The 20,654-nt window shown below is 37.9% G+C and overlaps 2 protein-coding genes across 4 annotated transcripts in view; one reads left to right on the top strand and one right to left on the bottom strand.

The window, feature by feature from the left end:
- Window positions 1-17,751, top strand: part of LOC149003436 (ARM repeat superfamily protein) — a 72,700-nt gene extending 54,949 nt beyond the window's left edge. The window contains exons 30-43 of one of the 3 annotated variants that reach the window (XM_089138990.1): window positions 7,458-7,597; window positions 7,695-7,879; window positions 11,547-11,675; window positions 11,747-11,832; window positions 11,932-12,047; window positions 12,130-12,242; window positions 12,412-12,535; window positions 12,827-12,948; window positions 13,429-13,868; window positions 14,701-15,025; window positions 15,520-15,659; window positions 16,080-16,204; window positions 16,293-16,515; window positions 16,681-17,751. In XM_089138990.1, coding sequence (XP_088995116.1) covers window positions 7,458-7,597; window positions 7,695-7,879; window positions 11,547-11,675; window positions 11,747-11,832; window positions 11,932-12,047; window positions 12,130-12,242; window positions 12,412-12,535; window positions 12,827-12,948; window positions 13,429-13,868; window positions 14,701-15,025; window positions 15,520-15,659; window positions 16,080-16,204; window positions 16,293-16,515; window positions 16,681-16,759 — 2,347 coding nt within the window. In that variant the 3' untranslated portion in view covers window positions 16,760-17,751. The remainder of the gene's footprint in view (window positions 1-7,457; window positions 7,598-7,694; window positions 7,880-11,546; window positions 11,676-11,746; window positions 11,833-11,931; window positions 12,048-12,129; window positions 12,243-12,411; window positions 12,536-12,826; window positions 12,949-13,428; window positions 13,869-14,700; window positions 15,026-15,519; window positions 15,660-16,079; window positions 16,205-16,292; window positions 16,516-16,680) is intronic. The other 2 variants (XM_089138992.1, XM_089138991.1) reach the window with 2 other exon arrangements.
- Window positions 17,752-19,118: 1,367 nt separating this feature from the next.
- LOC149003435 (late embryogenesis abundant protein D-34-like) lies at window positions 19,119-20,198 on the bottom strand. The gene is made up of 2 exons (XM_089138503.1): window positions 19,869-20,198; window positions 19,119-19,568 (listed from the first exon to the last, which is right to left on the bottom strand). Exons 1-2 carry the CDS (start codon window positions 20,196-20,198, stop codon window positions 19,119-19,121), a joined length of 780 nt encoding a protein of 259 aa, XP_088994629.1.
- Between the last annotated feature and the right edge of the window lie 456 nt (window positions 20,199-20,654).

Raw genomic sequence — 20,654 nt, 5'->3', positions numbered from 1 at the left:
ATAAAGCAATTGATACCCCTATTGAAGCTGGAGCTAAACTTAAAGAAAAAAGGGAGAACCAGTGGACAAATGAAGATACCAAAGGCTGGTAGGGAAACTTATTTATTTGTCCCACACCAAGCCAGACATCGCTTATGCCGTGGGGATAGTGAGCCAATTCATGCATGATCCATATTTGGCTCATATGAAGGCTATTACTAGAATACTATAGTATTTGAAAGGAACTGCTGGAATGGGAATAGTTTTGTCACCCACTGATAATTTAAGAGTAGAAGCATACACTGATGCAGATTGGGCTAGATCTCCAAACAAGAAGTTAATTTCAGGTTATTGTACCTTTGTTGGAGGTAATTTAATTACTTGGAGAAGTAAGAAACAAAATGTGGTAGCTTTATCCAGTACCGAAGCTGAATATAGAGCTATGGTTCGTGGAGTTTGTGAGCTACTATGGTTGAAAGGCTTGCTACAAGATATTGGAGTTCAAGTTCCAAACCCTATGATGTTATATTGTGACAACAAGGCTGCTACTAGTATTGATAATAATCCGGTGCAATATGATCGAACTAAGCCCATTGAAATTGTCAGGTTATTTGTCAAAGGAAAGCTGGAACAAGGACTTATCTGCATGCCTTTTGTGAGGTTTGGAGACCAAGTGGCAGATGTTTTCACTAAGGGTTTGAAAGAAGGAGATTTCCTTCCTATTGTAGGCATGTTGGGCATAACTAATATCTATGCCTCAACTTAAGGGGGAGTGTTGGTTGAGTTATACTAGGAGTTCAACTCTATTAGAATTTTTGTTTATGTAAATTTCTATTTCTTGTTACCCAAGCGTATTTGTGTAATAGTGTTTTTTCCAGTTTATTATAAATAGAGGGCTTGAGATCACACTGATTAATAAGCCATTCTACCAACATAGTGTTTCTCAACACATACCCTAAATCTGTAATAAATTACTACAACAACAACAACAATAAGCCTTGTCCCAACTAAATGGGGTCGGCTACATGGATTCTTGCCTTCCAATCAGTTCTATTCGAGGCCATGCTAGATACTAGGCCTCAGCTATGCATATCATTTCTCACAACTTCTCTTAAGGTTATCTTAGGTCTACCCCTAGCTCTTCTGGTTCCTTCAATCTGGATTATATTACTTCTCCGTACAGGGGCATTTATAGGTCTCCGTTGAACGTGGTTGTGCCACCTCAAACGACTTCGAAGTTTATCACTTATGGAAGCAACTCCCTAACCAACTCTAATATGATCATTCCTTAACTTATCCATCCTAGTTTTGCTACTCATCCATTTTAGCATCCTCATTTCTGTCACACTAAGTTTATCTATATGATTCTTTTTAACAACCCAATACTCTTCACTATACATCATAGCTGGTCGAATAACGGTCCTATAAAATTTTCCCTTAAGTTTTAATGGAATACGCTAATCACACAAGACCCTGGACGCACCTCTCCACTTCATCCACCCTATTTTAATTCATTGAGATACATCCTCCTCTAAATCACCTCTTTTACTTATGATTGAACCTATGTACCTAAAACAATCACTCTGAGGAATCTCCTTATCATCAAGTATCACCACCTCATCGTCTACCAGATCATGACTAAAATTACGAACTAGATATTCTATCTTCGTTTTACTTAGTTTAAAGCCTTTTAATTCCAAAGCTACTCTCCATGATTTTAATTTGGTATTAATCCCCACTCGAGTCTCATCAATCAACACAATATCATCAGCAAAAAGCATACACCAAGGGACCTCATCTTGAATGTCGTTGGTTAATTCATCCATTACAAGTGCAAATAGATATGGGCTTAAAGTTGATCCTTGATGTAGCCCAACTGTAATTGGGAATTCATTACTTTGTCCCCCCACTGTTCTTACACTTGTCACCGGACCATCATACATATCCTTAACTATATCTACATATTTACTTGCAACACTTCTTTTCTATAGTACTTGCCAAATTAACTCTCTAGGGACTCTATCATAAGCTTTTTCTAGGTCAATAAATACCATATGAAGGCCTTTCCTACATTCTCTATACCTTTTCATAAGTCTCTTAATTAGGTAAATAGCCTCCGTTGTAGATATTCCCGGCATAAACCCAAATTGGCTCTCCGTAATTGTAGTTAAGTGTCTCAAACGGGTTTCAATTATTCTCTCCCATAATTTCATAATATGGCTCATCAATTTAATGCCCCTATAGTTATTACAACTTTGAATATCTCTTTTATTTTTGTAAATTGGAACCACGACGCTTCTCCTCCATTCATCTGGCATTTTTCATGTGCTCATAATCTTATTAAACAACTTGGTCAACCAAACTAGTCCATGGGTTCCTAAGCTCTTCCATACTTCTATTGGGATTTCATTAGGACCTTGTGTCTTGCCGAGTTTCATCCTCCTTGGTGCTTCTTTTACTTCGGATATTGAAGTTCTACGTATATAAGTTTGAAAATTGGTGCCTTAGTGAAAGGTGCGATCTTCCGAATCATAATTGCTTGAAGTATGTTCATTAGTAGACTAGACAAATAGATTTCCCATCTTTTCTTAATGTCCTCATCACATACTAATACTTTACCATCTCCATTTTTAATACATCTAACACGGTCAAGATCTCTACTCTTCCTATCCCTCATCTTAGCTATCTTATAAATAGATTTTTCCCCTTCATTCGTGCCCAACTTAATGTATAACTCTTCATACTTCTTTTCCCTTTCTTTTCCCGCAATTTTCTTAGCTTCATTTCTATCCAACCTATACTTTTGAAGATCCTCAACATCCTTAGTTCTTTGCCATGTCTTAAAACTAGCTTTTTTATTCCTAATGGCAGCTTGAACCTCATTATCCCACCACCAAGTCTCTCTATAAGAATGAAGCTTTCCTTTTGATTCACCTAGGACATCTTTAGCCACCTTCTTGATACACATAGCCATCTCATTTCACATCGCATTTGTATCCCCCTTAAAATTCCACTTTCCTTGTTTGACTACTTCATTAACGAAGGATTTCAAGCACTTTCCTTTCAAGTTCCACCATCTTAACCTGGGATACTTAACCTTGGACCTTTTATGAGTTTTTGGGGTTAAGCACATATCCAAGACCACAAGTCTATGTTATGCAGTTAAGCTTTCCCCCGGTATCACCTTGCAATCCTTGCATAGCAATCTATCAGTCCTTCCAGTTAGGAAGAAATCTATTTGGTTTCTAGGATGTCCACTTTTGAAGGTAATTAAATGCTCATCTCTCTTTTTGAAGTAAGTATTTATAATAGATAGATCAAAAGCAATAGCAAAATATAAAATTGAAATCCCTTCCTCATTCCTCTCTCCAAAAACCATATCCTCCATGTACACTCTCATAGCCTCTTTGATCTTTTCCAATATGTCCATTTAGACCATCTCCTATGATAATCTTTTCTCCTTGACGAATTCCTTGCATTAATCCATCCATATGCTTTAGACTTTCATCCAATCCTACTTGAGGTGCATATGCACAAATTATGTTTACGAACTCTTTCTCCATTACAAGCTTGATAGCAATAATCCTATCACCCACTCTTTTCACATCCACCACATCATTTTTTAAATCTTTATCCTCTATTATACCTACTCCATTTTTATTTGTTTTATCCCCAATATACCAAAGTTTAAAGCCATCCAACTCTTTAGCTTTTTTACCCTTCCATCTAGTCTCTTGAAAGCAAGCTATATTAATCCTTCTTTTCCTTATAACATCTATCAATTCTAAACTCTTACCTGTTAAAGATCCTATGTTCCAAGATGCCAATCTAATCCTACGTTTTTGGACTAGCTTCTTTACCCCACTCATCCACGGCGCAGGAACCCTTGCCTACTTATCACCACATCCGGGTGCCTATGCAACGCGTCACTTACAAGGGACCTTGCCCACTTATCACCACACTCGGGCCATAGTGTAACGCGTCGTTTCTTTTGTCGGGGAATGCCCTAGCACAACTTTTATCATATAAGGTCGAATCCATGAAAGGGTTTTGCTAGATTTTTTCCGGTGCCGGCTGCCGACCTGATGCACCAACCTTCCTCTTTTACCCGGGCTTGGGACCGGCAGCAAAACACTGCCGGAGTTAAATACTGGCATGCAGAGAAACAATATGATACAACATAAAATTATAGAGTTTTTATCCGTATCCCACTTAAGGGGGTTGAAACTATTACCTGTCCACTTAAGTGGGAAAAATTACTGGCTGCCCACTTTTTACAATATAAAAAATTACCTATTACCCATAGTTAGTTTTTGTAAAGTTTGAATCTAAAATGACGGATTTGCCATTATGTGTGGTAAAATAACTTTAATGCCCCTTCACTCTCACTCATATTCTCCTCTCCTACCCAACTCTATCTTCTTCATACGCCTTGCCGGAAACCTCACCACTGGTGGCTACCACCACCCCCACCTTCCCCACCTCTCCATACGGGACAATTAAAATATACCAAAATCAAATGAAAGCCCAAACATTCATTAACAGCGGTGGGTGATTTCCAGCAGAACCACCATATTTGCAACAACAACAATGAAGACGACAAAATCTGTCATCTGTACACAAATCCATAATTGGTCTATTGATCTTCGATCTCTCTTTCACTCTCCTTCAAACTCTCGAATAATTTAGGGATTACTTCGTTGATCTCTTTCTGAAGAAATGTCTCCTTTGTTCGGACTCAAATCGAATCCATGGTGAGGTGACTAGACGAAGACTATCATTACTTCTTCAAGGTCATATTAATCGGAAATTCTGGTGCTGGCAAATCTAATTTACTCTCCAGACTCACCAGAAATGAGATCTACTTGGAGTCTCCAACTTTTCCTTTTCCTTTCTTGTGTATTTCAGATCTGAAAACAATATGCTATTGTGAAGATTGAGATCCATTTTTATTTCATATAACTCGTAGGTAAACTGAATTCTATTTAATTTGTTTTTCATTGAATAAATCGAACCTCACAAATCAGTACCATCTATTCCCAAGAGATCACTGATGTCGCCATACATTGATTGTTGCCTAGCGTTGAGAAGATTAATGGAGGTAAAAAAAGAAGTAAAGAAAAAGGAAAGAAATCTAACCAGAGATGAACAATGACCTTATGTAAAACAAAGGCGCTTTCCTATAGAGAATTTGGTGGGGAAGGTGGTTGCCGGCAGGGAGGGGTGGTGGTTGCCAACGGTGGTGGGGTTTCCGGTGAGATGTAGGAAGAAGCTCCCTTCACCCAGCTAATGGTTGGGTAGGAGAGGGAGACTAAGTGAGAGTGAAGGGGCATTAAAGTCATTTTAGCACACATAAGGGCAAATCTGTCATTTCATATTCAAACTTGACAGAAAATCTAACTGTAGGTAAGGGTAATTTTTGAAATTGCAAAAAGTGGGCATCCAATAATTTTTCCCACTTATATGAGCAGGTGACAGTTTCACCCCCACTTAAGTGGGCTACCAGTAAAAAATTTAATTATATTTCATTGTTAGAAGTATGAAATATCCTTAAATGTATTAGATATACTGTAATAAGCTACAACAATAACTATTAAACGGTCACATACAAATAAAATTGATGCCTGCTCTTTCTGAAAATCTGGCTGACTAAGCCCAGGTGATAGAAAGGTGGCCTCTTTTTTTTTTTTTTTTTTTTTTTTTTGGGGGGGGGGGGGGTTTGAGGGTTGGAGGGGAAGAATGCTGATGAAATTAAGGTGACATGACATTGTGGACATCCAAGACGCTGCCTAGGCATCACCTTGACTACTAGTTGGCTGATAGATCAAAGTCCTCCATCCAGTCTTGACTAATGGAAGTGGGCATTCTTTGTGTTGCATGGACTTGAGCAACAATCTAACAGTTCATCCAGAGAACTTTGAATATTTTCTACGTCATTTAAATAAATAGACGATGTACTTGAAATCACTGTATACAAGGCTAGGATGATGATGATGTACATGAAACCACTTAATGGTGAGTTCTTCCAAAATGAAAATAGCTTTGCCTTTTTTTTATTTATTTTATTTTATTTATTTATTTACTTATTTTTAATAGGGATAATTATTGTTGCCCCCTTGTACTTTGATTTTATCACTACTTTATCCCCTATACTTTTTAAAATTGCTAATCCAACCTTGAACTTTGTCTACAATTACTAATGCCCCCTACCGTTAAGCTCCGTTAGTTTACTAATGATGTGGCATCTATATATTTTTTCAAAATCCCAAAAATAACCCTGCAATTATCTTTTTACTTATTTCCTCTTTTGTCAAGTTATAATAATGCCCTTAATTAACTATGGGACAAATTTTAATATTGCCCTTAATTAACTATGGGAAAAAATTTAATACTGCCCTTAAATTAACTATAGGAAAAAATTTAATACTGCCCTTAATTAACTATGAGAAAAAATTTACTTTTATTTTTTAAAAAGAAATCACCAAATAAAAATAGGATGTGATTTTTCTTCTCTAAAAAGAAATCATTAAATGAAGGAAAGATGTAATTAAATAAAACTTAAAATAGAAACTAAAATATTAAGAAATATCAAATTTAATTCAAAGTTGGAAATTGAAAATCACCTAATATATGCTGACAAATTTCCTATCAATTAGCATCTTATATGCTAATTTGTTTGTAAAACTTCCATCATTGTGATTATGAAAAATTTTAGTGGAATGTGAAAGTTTCAACAACCATATGTATGTGGTCCCACCAAATCCAAAACTAATTCTAAAATATAAGATTTTAAGGATATAATTGACATTCAATATAGTTTCTATAAATGAGGGTAATGTCATTTGACTTCTTAATTTTAATGAAGGGCAAAATAGACATTTCATATTTAATGTTAACAGCCACTTAACACCGTTAGAAGTGAGGGGGGTAATAGTAATTTCATAAAGAATGAGGTTTGATTAGTAATAAAACCGAAGTATAAGGGGACAATAGTAATTATCCCTTTTTAATATCTAGTCCTGATCTGTACAATTGGACCAAACTATTGGTTGGGAGCTTGTCTCAAACTTCAACAACCTAGGATTTTGTTACTTAAAAATATGGCCAGGACGTGGTGGCCAACCCATTCAATTGGAGCATGGTGCACTCTATCCATGCTATTATTTCTAAAGTTAACACTTGCAAAAACGCATTATTCAGCTTTTGATCTGATGTGTCAGTTTTAAATGGTAAAAGCTTACAGTTTAATTTAGGAACTGATTCTGTCTTATTATTTAAACATGGCTTATGGGGATTCAGATTGATGTTTGGGACTTCCTTTTAAGGCTTCCCTGCTGTAGCATAGTTAATCATAAGCCTTTAGTTCTTGCTAGTTGCATCTTTGTTAATAAAATACTAGGAGTCTAATGTCTCTCAAATAATATTTGCCGCAAAAGTGTCCTGTTACCTCATGTTTACGTTTAAGCCAATTCTTGCAGATGCATAGAAGTTACTGGAGCTTATAGTTCTCAGAAGACAGAGCTAAATATAAGTTTGACAGCAGTTGGCCTTCTCTGGACTACAACTGATTTTATTGCCAAGGGCCTTACCCCTGGGAATGTTGAGGAAAAAGAACTAGGTTACTACTGCTATTATAGATTTTTATCATCATCCTTTTCCTCCTTTCATCGTGAGCGTTTTTTGGCTTTCTAGTCATGCTATGCATAATCTTGCAGGTGGATTTCCTGCTACACCATCTATCCCAAAGCATGGGAGACCAGAAGAGATAGAAGAGCAAATTATCAACACTAGCAATGGAGCTCACAACCAAGTTCCATTAATACATACAATTGATCACAATAAACTGCTATTCTCAGTCTTCTCTTTGCTTCAGAAACTTGGTGCTGATGAGAGGCCAGAGGTTTGGACCCTTTTGCTGCTCATGTGAACTTCTAGTGTTTTTGGTTTCCTTAATTCTAAGAATTGGAGTGTGTTCATGGAACAATCAAATTTCTCACACAAATGGGACATTACCAGATACTGGAAGAGCTAAAGATCTCAAAATTTTCATTATATGTAGAGGCTGGATTTCCTGCATCTAGTGTTGCACCTTGCAGGAATACGAAGTTCAATAAGAGGTCCATTCAACTCCAAGGGGCTTGCAAGTGTTAATTTAAGGATCTGCCTAACATGTCAACATGATGTAAAATTGAATTCGCAGAGGGTATTTTTGAACTGGTTATACCTAGCACAAAGCCACAAACACAATAGGAGGGGCATGGGTGCAGCAAGTGCTGCTAGTAAACTACATATTGAAATGAAGTTCCCAACCTGTGGTGCAAATCACTTTTTCCTGGTGGCAGGAAGCTAGTAATTGGCTGTGGTGGGAGATCATGTTATATTGTTGATAGTGTTAAATGCAATGGCGGGATTAGGATATCATATTCCATCCTTGGTTAGAATTACTTGAGTTTATTAATTCTAACCAAGGTAAATGGAGCTCCACTATTTTCACCCTTCACATTAAACTGGTAAACAGAAATCGATGGCAGGCTGCCTTAGAAATGTGAATCAGCAAGAAGAGCACTGTATAACGCAGCAAGTTGTATCTGCGTCATATTAGCTGTATTGCAACATGATAAAAGAAATGAGAGTATGAAATCAGCAAATTCCCGATCCCCAACCCCTTTTATCTCTGAATTTGTTTTCTGTTCTCAAATTTTCATTTTCATCCTCTTTGTGGTGAGCAATGGAATAAAGTAGGGTTTTTTTTTAATGACCTGGTGATGTAAACCAGATCCAAGACCACCTAACGAGGGTCCAAGGGGTTCACCAATATCCTGCCTTACCAGCAACCCAGGCAAATTTGTCCAAGTATTTGGGGTATTTTGGTAATTTTGCACTTTTTCAGTTGAATCAACTTAGGGTATTATTGGGTCCAATATGTTTGTGGGACCTTAGATCTATTTTGATTTTGAGTTTTTGAGTCATTATTTGTTGAGCTATTGAAGAATACTTGTTAGTTTGGGATTCCCAAGTTGCAAGGGAGTCCCTAGTTTCAGTCTACTTCTTGCAAGGATCCCATATTTACTATTAGATTCCAATTTGGATCCTTCTAGAGTGAGATATGATAGAATCCTTATATAAGTGAGAGTCTTTAGTCAAGTAGGAGTTCAGTTTGATTTGTATTGCAAGTTAGAATCCTAGTTTAATTTTCTTCAATAGGCTGTAAGTAAGCCTCTGTAAGATTCTGTTTTATGAAAAAAAAATTGAAAAAAAATTGAGAATTGAAGGACGGATTCAGCCAGAAGTCGTGTTTTCTCTTAAGAGGGGGGCCTGTGGCACTTTGAGAGGAAGAAATTCTCCAAAAAGCTTCACATTCCAGCCACTGTCTCCAAACTCCAAGTAAGCAATAAGGTTCCACCCCACCCCAGCCTCAGCCTTTCCTTCTTCTCCCATTCACAGGCCCAATCCTATCCTGAACCCTAATTCCACAATTCCAGCCCCCTTCCCCTTCACAAATCACTCCCAGCCCCTTCCCAACCTTGCAGCATCAACCTAGAGCCTTTCCCAGCCTTCCATCTCTAGTCCCTTCCTCTCCCCTCCCCTAGGATCACATTTCCAGCCCTTCCCCTCACTTGCCTTCTTCTTTTTCCCCTTCTGCATTCTAAACTTTGGGTTCCCCTAACCCCTTTGATCTAGACTCTCACCCCTTTAGGACCTAGGTACCCCTCCCTATCCCCTACCTTCAACCTTTAAGTAATAGTTCCTCCTTTCCCCTCTAAACTCTAGAAAATCCTGCAATTCATTATCTTTATTAGAAAACCCTAAACCCTAGAAACTTCAAAAACCTAAAACTACTCAAACCAATTAAACAAATCTCAAACCCTTTAAGGATTAGCTTCCCCATCCTTCGTAGAACACTCGACCTAACCCTAACCCTATTGAAACCACCCCAATTTTCAAACCCTGGCTTTGAAATCAATTCTGAAATCAAATGTACAGCAAGGTTTCAGACTTGTTCAGCAAACGCTAGGCTAGAAACCCTGCCTGAACCTAACCCTAGAACCCCATAACCAACCCATCCCCTTCAACTGTAGGGTATTCTAAACCCTAGAAGACTGCTGGTTCTATTGAAGAGGATCATGGAGTGAACCTAGATCTATGGCATTGCATTATTCAGTCAAACCCTAGATCCTGGTTCACATCATCCTCTAAGCAAGTAATATGATACTTTAGACCATGGTTGTTGCAGACTTGCAGTGGTGTTCAATTTTAGTAGATTTAGCTATTTCTTTCCTTGGTCCCAACTCCCAACTAAGTTGTGAATCCTGATATAGACTAGAAATCTGGATAAAGAAGAGAACCAGCAAGGACATTAATTGCAACCACCTAGAGGTTAAATGCTGAACCTCCAAATTGTCATTAAATGGAGCTTGGATACCAAAGCATGATATGGTTTGAGAAGACTTGGTTGTTTTCTAGCCATCTGGCCTGGCAATTGAATGCATCTACAGGGAACACCTTCTAAACATCTTTGGTGGTACGAAAAATTAGGGTGAGTAAACACCTAATCACAATGACTGACTCGTCATAAAATGCAGAACCTGATGCAGACTAGGTTTTAATGGTTAATTCATAACTGGTTTCTAGCAAGTTAAACTTATGCAAGTTGGGTTATTCAGCCTGTGTAGGCTGGTATTCAAATAAGGAACTTAACTTGAAACATCGACCAATTTTTGGCATAAACAATCGGTGAATTCTTAGTGAGAGGAATCATTCAAACTCCACGGCAAGTCACTTGCAAGAAAAATTTTCAAGAACATCATTTATTATTTTAAATTTTTATTGACTTTCTTGTAAACTTAGGATAGTTCTAGTCAAGAGAACATTTTGTGATTGTTAACGTTAAATATTAGGATTTCCTAAAAAACAGTTAACCTTTTCTGGGTAGTCATAATATGCTTCTTGAAGAATACAACTCACAACAAATTACTTGTATAATACATTAAAGACTGGCAATCCAGGACAGACTTGAAGTTCCCAATGAACTATTAATGAGTTTAGATATGCCCAATGAAAACCTTGCAGAAATGACAAACAAATGTAGAACTAAGTTGGTAGAATCACTCTACTCCAATATATGGAAAGTAAATTCCAAAGAAAATTTTATGTGAAAACGTCTTTTATTTATTTTGATTACTTGCAGGTTTTATGACGTTAAAAGATAGTGCTTGTCAGTAAAACTTTGGGGGCCATAAATAGACATTGAAAAATTGGATTGTGCAAGTAAATTAACCTTTGCTGAGTAATCAAAATGTTGTTCAGATAAACAATTAGTGGAAGATTCAACTTGTATAATGCTATTTTTAAGTACTACCAGTTTTAGCAAGTCCACATCCAAACTGGAAGTTCAAGTAGCAACCTTCTGAAGTGGAAGGCCTTTAATGTGTTGTTCTGAATAATTTAGGCCTTTAGTTTTGACTCTATGTATATTAGCTCGTTATAAAATTCTTCCTATCCCTCTAACAGTGTCATAATGAAGTCCAGATTTCTAAGGATATCCTTTTCAACTATTCATATTTCAGGTAAGGAACTCTGCAATCAGGACACTTTTTCAAACCCTTGGAATTCATGGGCAGAAACTTTCTAGAAGCATGTGGGAAGACTGCCTTTGGAATTATGTCTTTCCTACACTAGACTGTGTTTCTCACATGGTAAGTTTACAGGATTGAAAATTACTTCCAGTGATTTCCCTAGCATTGATTCCGATGAATCCATTTTGCAGGCAGCAGCATCGTCAACAGATGAATGGCAAGGTAAAGAACTTGGAACTCGAGGAGGAAAAGCAGTTCATATGCTCATTCATCATAGGTACATGAATCACCAGTTTTCTTTCACCGTTAAGGTTATTTTCTTATTCACATAATAATCCTCTAATTACCAAAACTTACCTGTTTGATGATTTTGTAGTCGTAACACAGCTCAGAAACAGTGGGATGAAACACTTGTATTAGTCTCAGGGGGTATAGCGCGTCTTCTACGTTCATTTTTCCCTTTCCTTAGAAGTTTAAACAATTTCTGGTCTGGTGAGTCCACTCTTTGAGCTTAATTCAACTTACCTTTTCTACATTAACTCTTACTGTTTTAATTAGAGCTACTATTTTACAGGTTGGGAGTCCTTGCTTGTTTTTGTTAGGAATAGCATGTTAAATGGCAGTAAAGAGGTTGCACTTGCAGCGATCAATTGTTTACAAACAGTTGTTCTCTCTCATTCTCCGAAGGTAAACTATCTTTTGTCTTCAGTCAGTGATATTGCTTCTCTCATGAAGTGGCTGTCCAGCTGTTGCTGTTTGTTACGAAAAACAGTGTCTTGAAATTATGTGAATTATGTTACTATTGTCTCTAATGTGCACACTGTTTCAACTAAAAGAAAAGTTTGGTTTGAATCAGGGAAACTTACCACTGCCTTATCTCAAGTCAGTACTTGATGTTTATGAGCTTGTTCTTCAGAGACATCCAAACTACAGTGGAACTGCAGCAAGCAAGGTGAAGCAGGAGATTTTGCATGGTCTCGGTAATGCACCAGCCATCAGTACACATCAACATAATTACTAGGCAATGTTTGTGTCTTTTGATCTAAAGAGGAATATGGATGTCTTTTCTCAATTCCACTAGTTGAAGCACCTTGCATCATTTAGTTTATATCATCAAAATTAGTGATTTATCTCCCCAAAAGAAAGAAAATGCAGTCGATGTCATGCTTCAATTGATAGATGGAGTGAAGTTTGGGGCATTGGTTCCTTAAATAATGGAACTTTCTGTATGTCCTCATTTATTTAAGAATTTGGTCAAAATTATTTTGCAGGAGAAATATATGCACAAGCACAAATGATGTTTGATGAAGGGATGTACATGCAGTTGCTAGAGATCATACATTTGGCTGTCCGGCAACCTAGGTGTAATTCTGTCAACATGGAAGTGGAAACAGTTAAGTCAGCATTTTGGCATCTTTACCCGATCTGAATCATCTGATTACTTCTCTTCTCAGAATTTATTGAAGATATAAGAAAACCTCCAGTCTAAATATACTGGGACCAGACTAATTGGTATAAATTGATCTAGACAAAGCATTAGATGAAACTGTATTTTACCTTGCCTAATGAAGTAAAAATATTCTCTCACTGTGATCTCACATCCTGAATTGAAGACCACCTTACTTCATATTCTGGATATTCAGACACTGATATAAAAACATTTCTTGGACGGCAACATGTGGTAGATTTGCTGTTAGTCTCCTACTAGAAACACCAAAGAAACAGGAAGCCTGTTCAAACTGCCAAATTCAGAGCTTTCTGTTCTGAAGACTACTTTCTTTTACAAAGCCTATGAATTTCTCCATGTATGATATGGTTTATTTGGTCTGACTAATATTGAGGACACTATGTTTGTCTCATGGTTTTTCTCCAGCTACATGTTCCACCAGTGCAGCGCACTATGCTCGAAATTCTTCCACAGCTGTGCCCTGCGGAGCACCTATCTTCAATGTGGAAGAGGTTTCTCCGTGAGCTTTTGCATTACCTTCCTGGATCAGAAGCTGCTTTAGAAGAAAAAGAAGGTGAGACTGAGCAAGCCAGCACCAGCAGAAACCATAATCAAGCTGTAAAATTGGCACCTCAACTAAATGTTGTTTCTGTTGCAAACATGACTTCTGATCTCCCAAATGGTGATTCTTCCACGTCCCAAAAGAAAACAGAAACTCCTGGCTCTCCCACGAAGGATGTGATTCCCAGCTTCTCAAGTAATCTTTTTGGAGAAAAACTTGTTCCAGTTTTGGTAGAAAATTTTCTACTGGCTCCAGCTGTTGAAAAGCATAATATATTCCCTGAGATGGTGCAAGGTCTTGGAAGGTACAGGAATCTTATGACCTATCAAGTTTAAATTTGTTTCGTGCAGTTATAAAGGCTGTCAAAATTCAGGACAAATAACTGAATGGCTGCATGAGTTCTTAGAAGTTCGCTTAATCGTTGCATCCTCCAAAAAGATTAAAATAGATACATCTCTGTACTCAACTGCAAGACCCATTTTATGTGTTCAGTCCAAGGGTAGGTGGTGGGATTTCAACTATATATCCATTTCCCTTCTATTTTAACAGGTTAAAACTAAAATAAGTAGAAGATAAATTCTAAAATAAGAGCTTTTGGCCATGTTATCAACATTTTGAACAGGACTCTCTTGTCATTGCAGTGGGTATTGAAAGATGAAGACCCTTCCAGTAACCATATACAAATCGGTGTCCTGACATTTGACACTCAGATTACATTTCTTCATATAAGTTTTCCTTTTTATTTTTTTTATTTTTTTATAATTGGGTGTCCAGGCAATCTAATAATAAGGTTTTCCCTTCGTTATCTCCTGCTTTTTTTTTCCTTATTTTACTCTTCCGTTTCTCACTACAGATTAATTTCTTGATTCTCCAAGTGAACCAAAGGGTTAGTTCCTTCAGGAACTACTCGTCCCTCTATTGAACTTGATGCATGGATTTAAGTCAAGTAAGGTGCATCAGGGAGAAATCTTGAATAGATGAAAACTATTCTTAATGCCTCTAGTTTATATGGTCCATCCCTGTCAGAATTAGGTTGTTTGCTTAATAATTTGGCTGCCTGAGTAAAACTTTATTGGAACCCTTGAGATATGCAGCTATGCAGTGAAAGTCTGACTAGATTGATGCTTGTTGTGAAGGTGCATGGTAACTAGAAGAGACACTCCTGATGGTGCACTCTGGAGATTAGCTGTTGAAGGCTTCAACCGTATTCTTGTTGATGATGTCAGTAGCACAAGCGTAAACTATGGAAGAGATTCAAATGTTAGCAGAACTGCCAGGATACGACTCTGGAAAGAAGTGGCTGACATTTATGAAATATTCCTTGTGGGTTCTTGTGGGCGTGCTCTTCCTTCCGATGTCCTCTCGCCTGCTGCACTCAAGGCTGACGAGTCTTTAGAGATGACCATTCTAAATGTTTTGGCTGACAAGATTCTGAAGGCTGAAACTGACATTCCTGTAGATGTAATCTTCTCATTTCATCAATTTCTACGGTCTATAATCTCTCATTGTTAATAATTTATCACAGTAGATGTATAGTGAGAGATCAGTTAACTACCAGTGTCTTACGTAGATCAGTGTTCATTTTCATATGAGAAGTTGATCTGAGAATCTACATTTTTTGGACCAGGATATGTGATTATGTGCTGGTCTGTTGACCATTAATTCAATCTGGGGCCGTATATGCATACCACTCTTTTATATCTCCTAATATGACATTAGCTAGCACTAGTTTAACCTTTAAGTTGTCTGTTCAACTGTCATTCTTCACCATGTTCAATTATTTTCTTTAAATATGACGTTCTATTATTTTCTTCACCATGTTCAAGTTTGTCTGTTCAACTGTCATTCTTCACCATGTTCAATTATTTTCTTTAACTGTTCTGTGCAGTTTCTTCACCATGTTCAAGTTTGTCTGTTCAACTGTCATTCTTCTGAAGATACAACTGTTTGTGCAGATTCTTGAACGGCTAGTTTCTATTCTGGACCGTTGTGCATCACGGACATGCTGTTTACCTGTTGAGACAGTAGGGTTATTGCCTTCACATTCGAGTAGATTCTCCTTGGCTTGCTTACAGAAGTTATTTTCTTTATGCTAGTAAGTGGAGTCATTGTAATCTTTTTTTTAACCTTCTACATCAACCTTGTTGTTTTGAAAGGGCCTGAAAGTAAAAACAGAGTCAAAGAGAGAGTTCTATACCTTTTTGGGAAGTGTTTCTGATGATATGATCATTTAGTCTTTGAAGTAGGAGTAGCCAGACTTCTTGACAGACCCAGGTTATTAGTTGATGCCTATTGACAGCATCATTGGTTCTTTCTGGGCTAGAATTATCTGTCAAGCATTTTTTCACCACTAGCCACCCGATTGCTTTAAAACAAAGATATCCCTAACCAATTGGATTGTGTATAACATTTTTTCATTTCTTGCGACTTAGGGTTTTTTTATGGTATTGTACTTTTAATTGATCACAGATCAATTGTTAACCTGCTCCTTTTCTTTTTGTTTTTGGTTCCCCAGTTACACCTGCGAAGTGGATCATTGGAACCCAACCAGATCCGAAGCTAGCAAAATTTCAATCATGGTACTCGTTAGCAGATGTGAATACATACTGAGAAGATTCTTGATGGATGAGAATGACTTAGGTGACTAGCTTCCCTCTATGTCATGATTATTGTTTCGAATATTTTCTTGGGTTTCTTTCACCTACTGCTGTTATAATGAATATCAAAGCATCAACTATGTCTTCAGGAGAGCGTCCACTTCCTGCAGTGAGAATTGAAGAAATTATTTTTGTCCTTCAAGAGTTGGCCCGGCTGGCAATTCATCCTGATACAGCTTCAATCCTTTCCCTACCTCAGTACTTGAGGGATGCCCTAGCTAAGAATGAGAATCACAATGGACGCACACATCTGCTTGTTCTGTTTCCATCATTTTGTGAGCTTGTTATCCTAAGGTTTGGAAGATATTCAGTATTTGCCTTTCAAGTTTCATAAACATAAAAATATCTGAGGAAAATGCTCCAATGTAACAGTAATTATGAAGATATGAAGCTGTTGACATGAATTTTCATCTTCACGTTTTATGGTCAAATGATTTTGGGTGTTCTAATGTTGGACAGGGAAGCAAGAGTTAGGGAGCTTGTGCAAGTATTGCTTAGGCTGGTCTCCACAGAGCTGGGGCTCCAAAAGGTCAGCTAAACCAGTTGATAAATTGAGAAACATACGTTGAGAAATCTGTAACGTGTTGACATATCCTGTAGATAGTGCTCAACTGAGCTTTTGTCTTTTCCCCCATTTTCAGTTAAATGTAATGTGTAACATTCTTTGTGTACACGAGGAAGGGGAAGAGAAACAAGCGTGTGCAGTAAATATTTTGGCAGGGCTCTTTGTGTAATTATTTTTTGGGGGTAAAATATGATTTTATTTAAATTTAAAACCTCGAGGTAATGTAAAAACTAATAAAAAGGGGGGGGGGGGATTTCTCTGTTGAGTTTGTGCTCCTTTCGCTGCCAAGCATTCCGCAACAGTATAGCCCTATCTCTTTATGTTATTGAAGACGAGAAAGTCGAAGGACAGTGCCAATGTTCTGCTATCATTGACAATGGTGTAAATCTTCCAGAAAGGTTTTCTCTCAGGATGTACCAGGAGATTAATAATGTCCCAATTGTCAGCCTGTTGAGTTTGTGATTTTTTATTTTCTGATTTCAGATAAGGGGTTTTATTAAACAGCTTGACCGGCAATATTGTGCAAAATGAGAATCAAATTCTTCCCAAACTCTTCTATATTACTGTATGAAATCTTGTACAGGGTGTTGAGGTTTGGCCTTCAAAGTTTCCCCTATGATGTTCTTTGTATTGCCAATGAACTTTTGTAATTTCCTATCGAAATGTTGTAAAAAGCAACATGGCAACATGGGATGGTGGACATGTCTTCCTGTTGTTTGGGAAAATGAGACTGTTGAAGTTTATGTTTTTTCTTTTTCTGTTTTTTTATTTATTTATAAATAATAAATGGATAGCTTTATATTAAGGAATGAAAGTAATTCCCAACAAGATCAACTATGTTTGAAATTCATGTGCAATACACAACTAAACTATTTAGAAACAATCTCTTCATCCTAGGTCTAATAACTACACAACTAAAACTTCTCCAAGTTTCCAAAATTTGATGTATGGAACATTTTTCTTTTTCCTGATAAAATATTTAATCGTTTTCAAGAATATGAAGCAGTATCGATTTCAGAATTTTTTTAAAACACTTAGCTCACAGAAATTTGTCAAAAAAAACAAGAGAGATCATTGCCAATCTGTCTAGCTTCTGCACCCACATAAGGACCTGCATGCTCAACCAAGATTGGATTTTTCACCCCCACCTTCTCACCCCAAACACGAAATCAAACAGATCTATTCTACCTGTTAAGGAAAGAGTTTATATCATTTTCCCATCTTTTCCATCTTTCACGCTTCTTTACTACACAATGTGTAAAATTTATTAAGTATTTATAAAATAATTTAAAAGCGAAAACTCCCTCCCCAGTGGGCCCAGATGGGCGCATCCTTTTGGGTGGTGAAAAAGTATTGACATGATCCAAACTTTAAGACTCCACCTCTAGTTCCCTTATACCTTTCAACTGAAAAAGACTCAAATGGAACCCATTAAGGTCAAAGTTCTTTGGTCAGAACTCAAAAGTATTTATTTTTGAGTAAATCCCCTCCTAATATGTTGTAGAGTTCAGACCTCTACCTAGAGACTAACAAACTAACCCCCTCTCCCTCTCCCCACCCCCGGGTGGCTTTTTCTTCTCCTCCAAAGAAAATAAAAAGAACACTGAGGGATGTTTAGAATTTGTTATGTTCATATTTAACTATATATATGGTTCTCTTCTCCACGGTCTACACTTCTATCCATCTTTCATCTCACACCCACACCCCCCCCCCCCCCCCAAAGTAATAAACCTACACTCACAAATCGAACATTGATAGATAGTGGATGCCCCCACTTTAGAATTTGTTATGTTCATATTATAACATATAATATATATGAGTTCAAATCTTCTCCACTCAGTCTACACTTCTATCCATCTTTCATCTTTCTACACTCACATAAAGTAATAAACCCACACTCACAAATCTGCCCATGTCAAATAAGATACTGCAGGTCCCACACTTATGTAAATATAAAAAAATAAATGTGTAAAAAGATGGGTAGACTAGGACCAGGTTGAGAAGCTTTGGCTCAAAATTAAGTTTAATGGTTACTGGAAGTCTGGAACCAAGCAAAAGTCTTTTTTAGAAAAGATGTTATACGCAAGACATACAAACCAAAATTCCAAAGCAACTCTTACATTCTCCATAAACCCTTTTCCTAACCCTAACCTATAGATACTTTTCTACCCAAAAAAACTATATGCTTATAATTTCTTTGGTTCTTCCACCTACAAGGGAAACAAAGTAAAGGGTGAGGGAAGCAAAACACTAGTATTTACAATACTAAGCTGGGTGGTTACTAGTCTCCAGAACGCATCATCGATCATATCATCATCTTCCAACCAAAAAGTTAAGGATTCTGGTTGAGCCTTGCAGCGGCGGCGACAGAAGCAGCAACGCCACCAGGATTGGTGCTCAGTTTGGGATCGTTCCTAATCTCCGCAGCCACAACCCCTTCAGCATCTTGACGAGTAGCCGCCTTATCAGCTGGCATCTTATCTGTAGCATCTGCTAAAACATCTCCCAGCTTGATCTTATATTCATCTCTCATGGTTCGTTCATTCAGATTTGCTGCTGATTGAGCTGTAGCAGCTATACCTCCTGCAACGGTATCATTCCTCCCTGTCGCCCTCATCTCTGCCGCTTGTATCGCCGCTGCATCACGCCGATCCACTGGCTTATCCCCTGCTGTCATTGCTGTTGCTTCTAGTGCCTCTCCTATGGTGACTGCATCGCCTCCAATAGCCCCCGCCGGTGTTCTCTGCTGCACCGGCACTGGTTGCACGTACTGTCCAACCACCTGCACCGTAAAAATAACAACTTTTATTAAAACGGGACCGATGGAACGACCAAGAGGAGATAAAAATAGAGAAGATTGAAAAACGTAAGCTTTTTCGAAAATTCCTGGTTTGAGTCCTCATCAATCAAAATTTGATCGGAATCTCAAGATATTCAAATAGGTCTATACTGAAAATGGTTATTCAAGAACTCTAGAATCGGTTCTTAAATCGAAAAACGTTAACTTTATCATCAATCAATGAAGGACTCCCGAAACTTAGAGCCTGGTAGTGAGAGACAGAAAGAGATAAAGAGGGTGAACCTGTCCGGCGACTGATTCTTGGATGATGCGACCACCAGGGACAATAATCTCAGAGACAGTGACGCCTTGGTCGGCGGTGATATCGTTGACGTCAGTGTGAGCAACCTTGCCGGCTTGTTCATTGTAAGTAGACGCAGATTGCATAACAGAGGCAGGGCCACCTTTCTGTGTCTGGCCAAGAGCCATGTTCTCTGCAGTTTGCATCATGGCAGCATCTTGTGGGGTGATGGGTTTGGAAGCAAGGTAGCCGGAAACTTGAAACACGTCGGAATATTTGATGGGCTGCTCTTGGTTACCGGCTTCAGGCCTCCGGAGTTGTTCGTGACTCATTTTCACTCTTTTCTCTCTCAACTGGGGTGTTGTGAAGCTTCGTGTGGGAGATTTGGATTGCTCTGTTCAGCGAGAAATGCAGAGACCAATCTATATATATGCAGAAGAATTGGAAGAATTGAGATTGGGAAGGTAAATGATGAATGCTAACTCATCCAACACATCAGGTTTCTAGGTTAGACGTGTCTGATAGAGCTTCAGTGAGTGAACACCGTTCTCTTATAGTGACACACGTAGTTGTCTTCCGCGACAACTGCTGTCTCTGCAGGCGAATAGCCACCAACGTCGGTCGACGGCATTTCTTCGCATTCAATTGTTTCTAAAGGGTAATCTGCATGAAATATTATGGATCCATTTATTTGCATGGATGGAGACAAAAAAAAAATTTTTTTTTTTCTTTAAATGTAAACTTGCTAATGTTGGGTTAGCATAGCCGTTAAAAGTCCCCCGGGCGGG

The sequence above is a fragment of the Hakea prostrata genome, chromosome 10, assembly GCF_041222555.1.
Source record: "Hakea prostrata isolate BN-2017 chromosome 10, UWA_Hpros_2, whole genome shotgun sequence".
Taxonomy (NCBI): domain Eukaryota; kingdom Viridiplantae; phylum Streptophyta; class Magnoliopsida; order Proteales; family Proteaceae; genus Hakea; species Hakea prostrata.
Note: the sequence above shows the minus strand (reverse complement) of the source record. Positions and strands in the feature narration are given on the sequence as shown.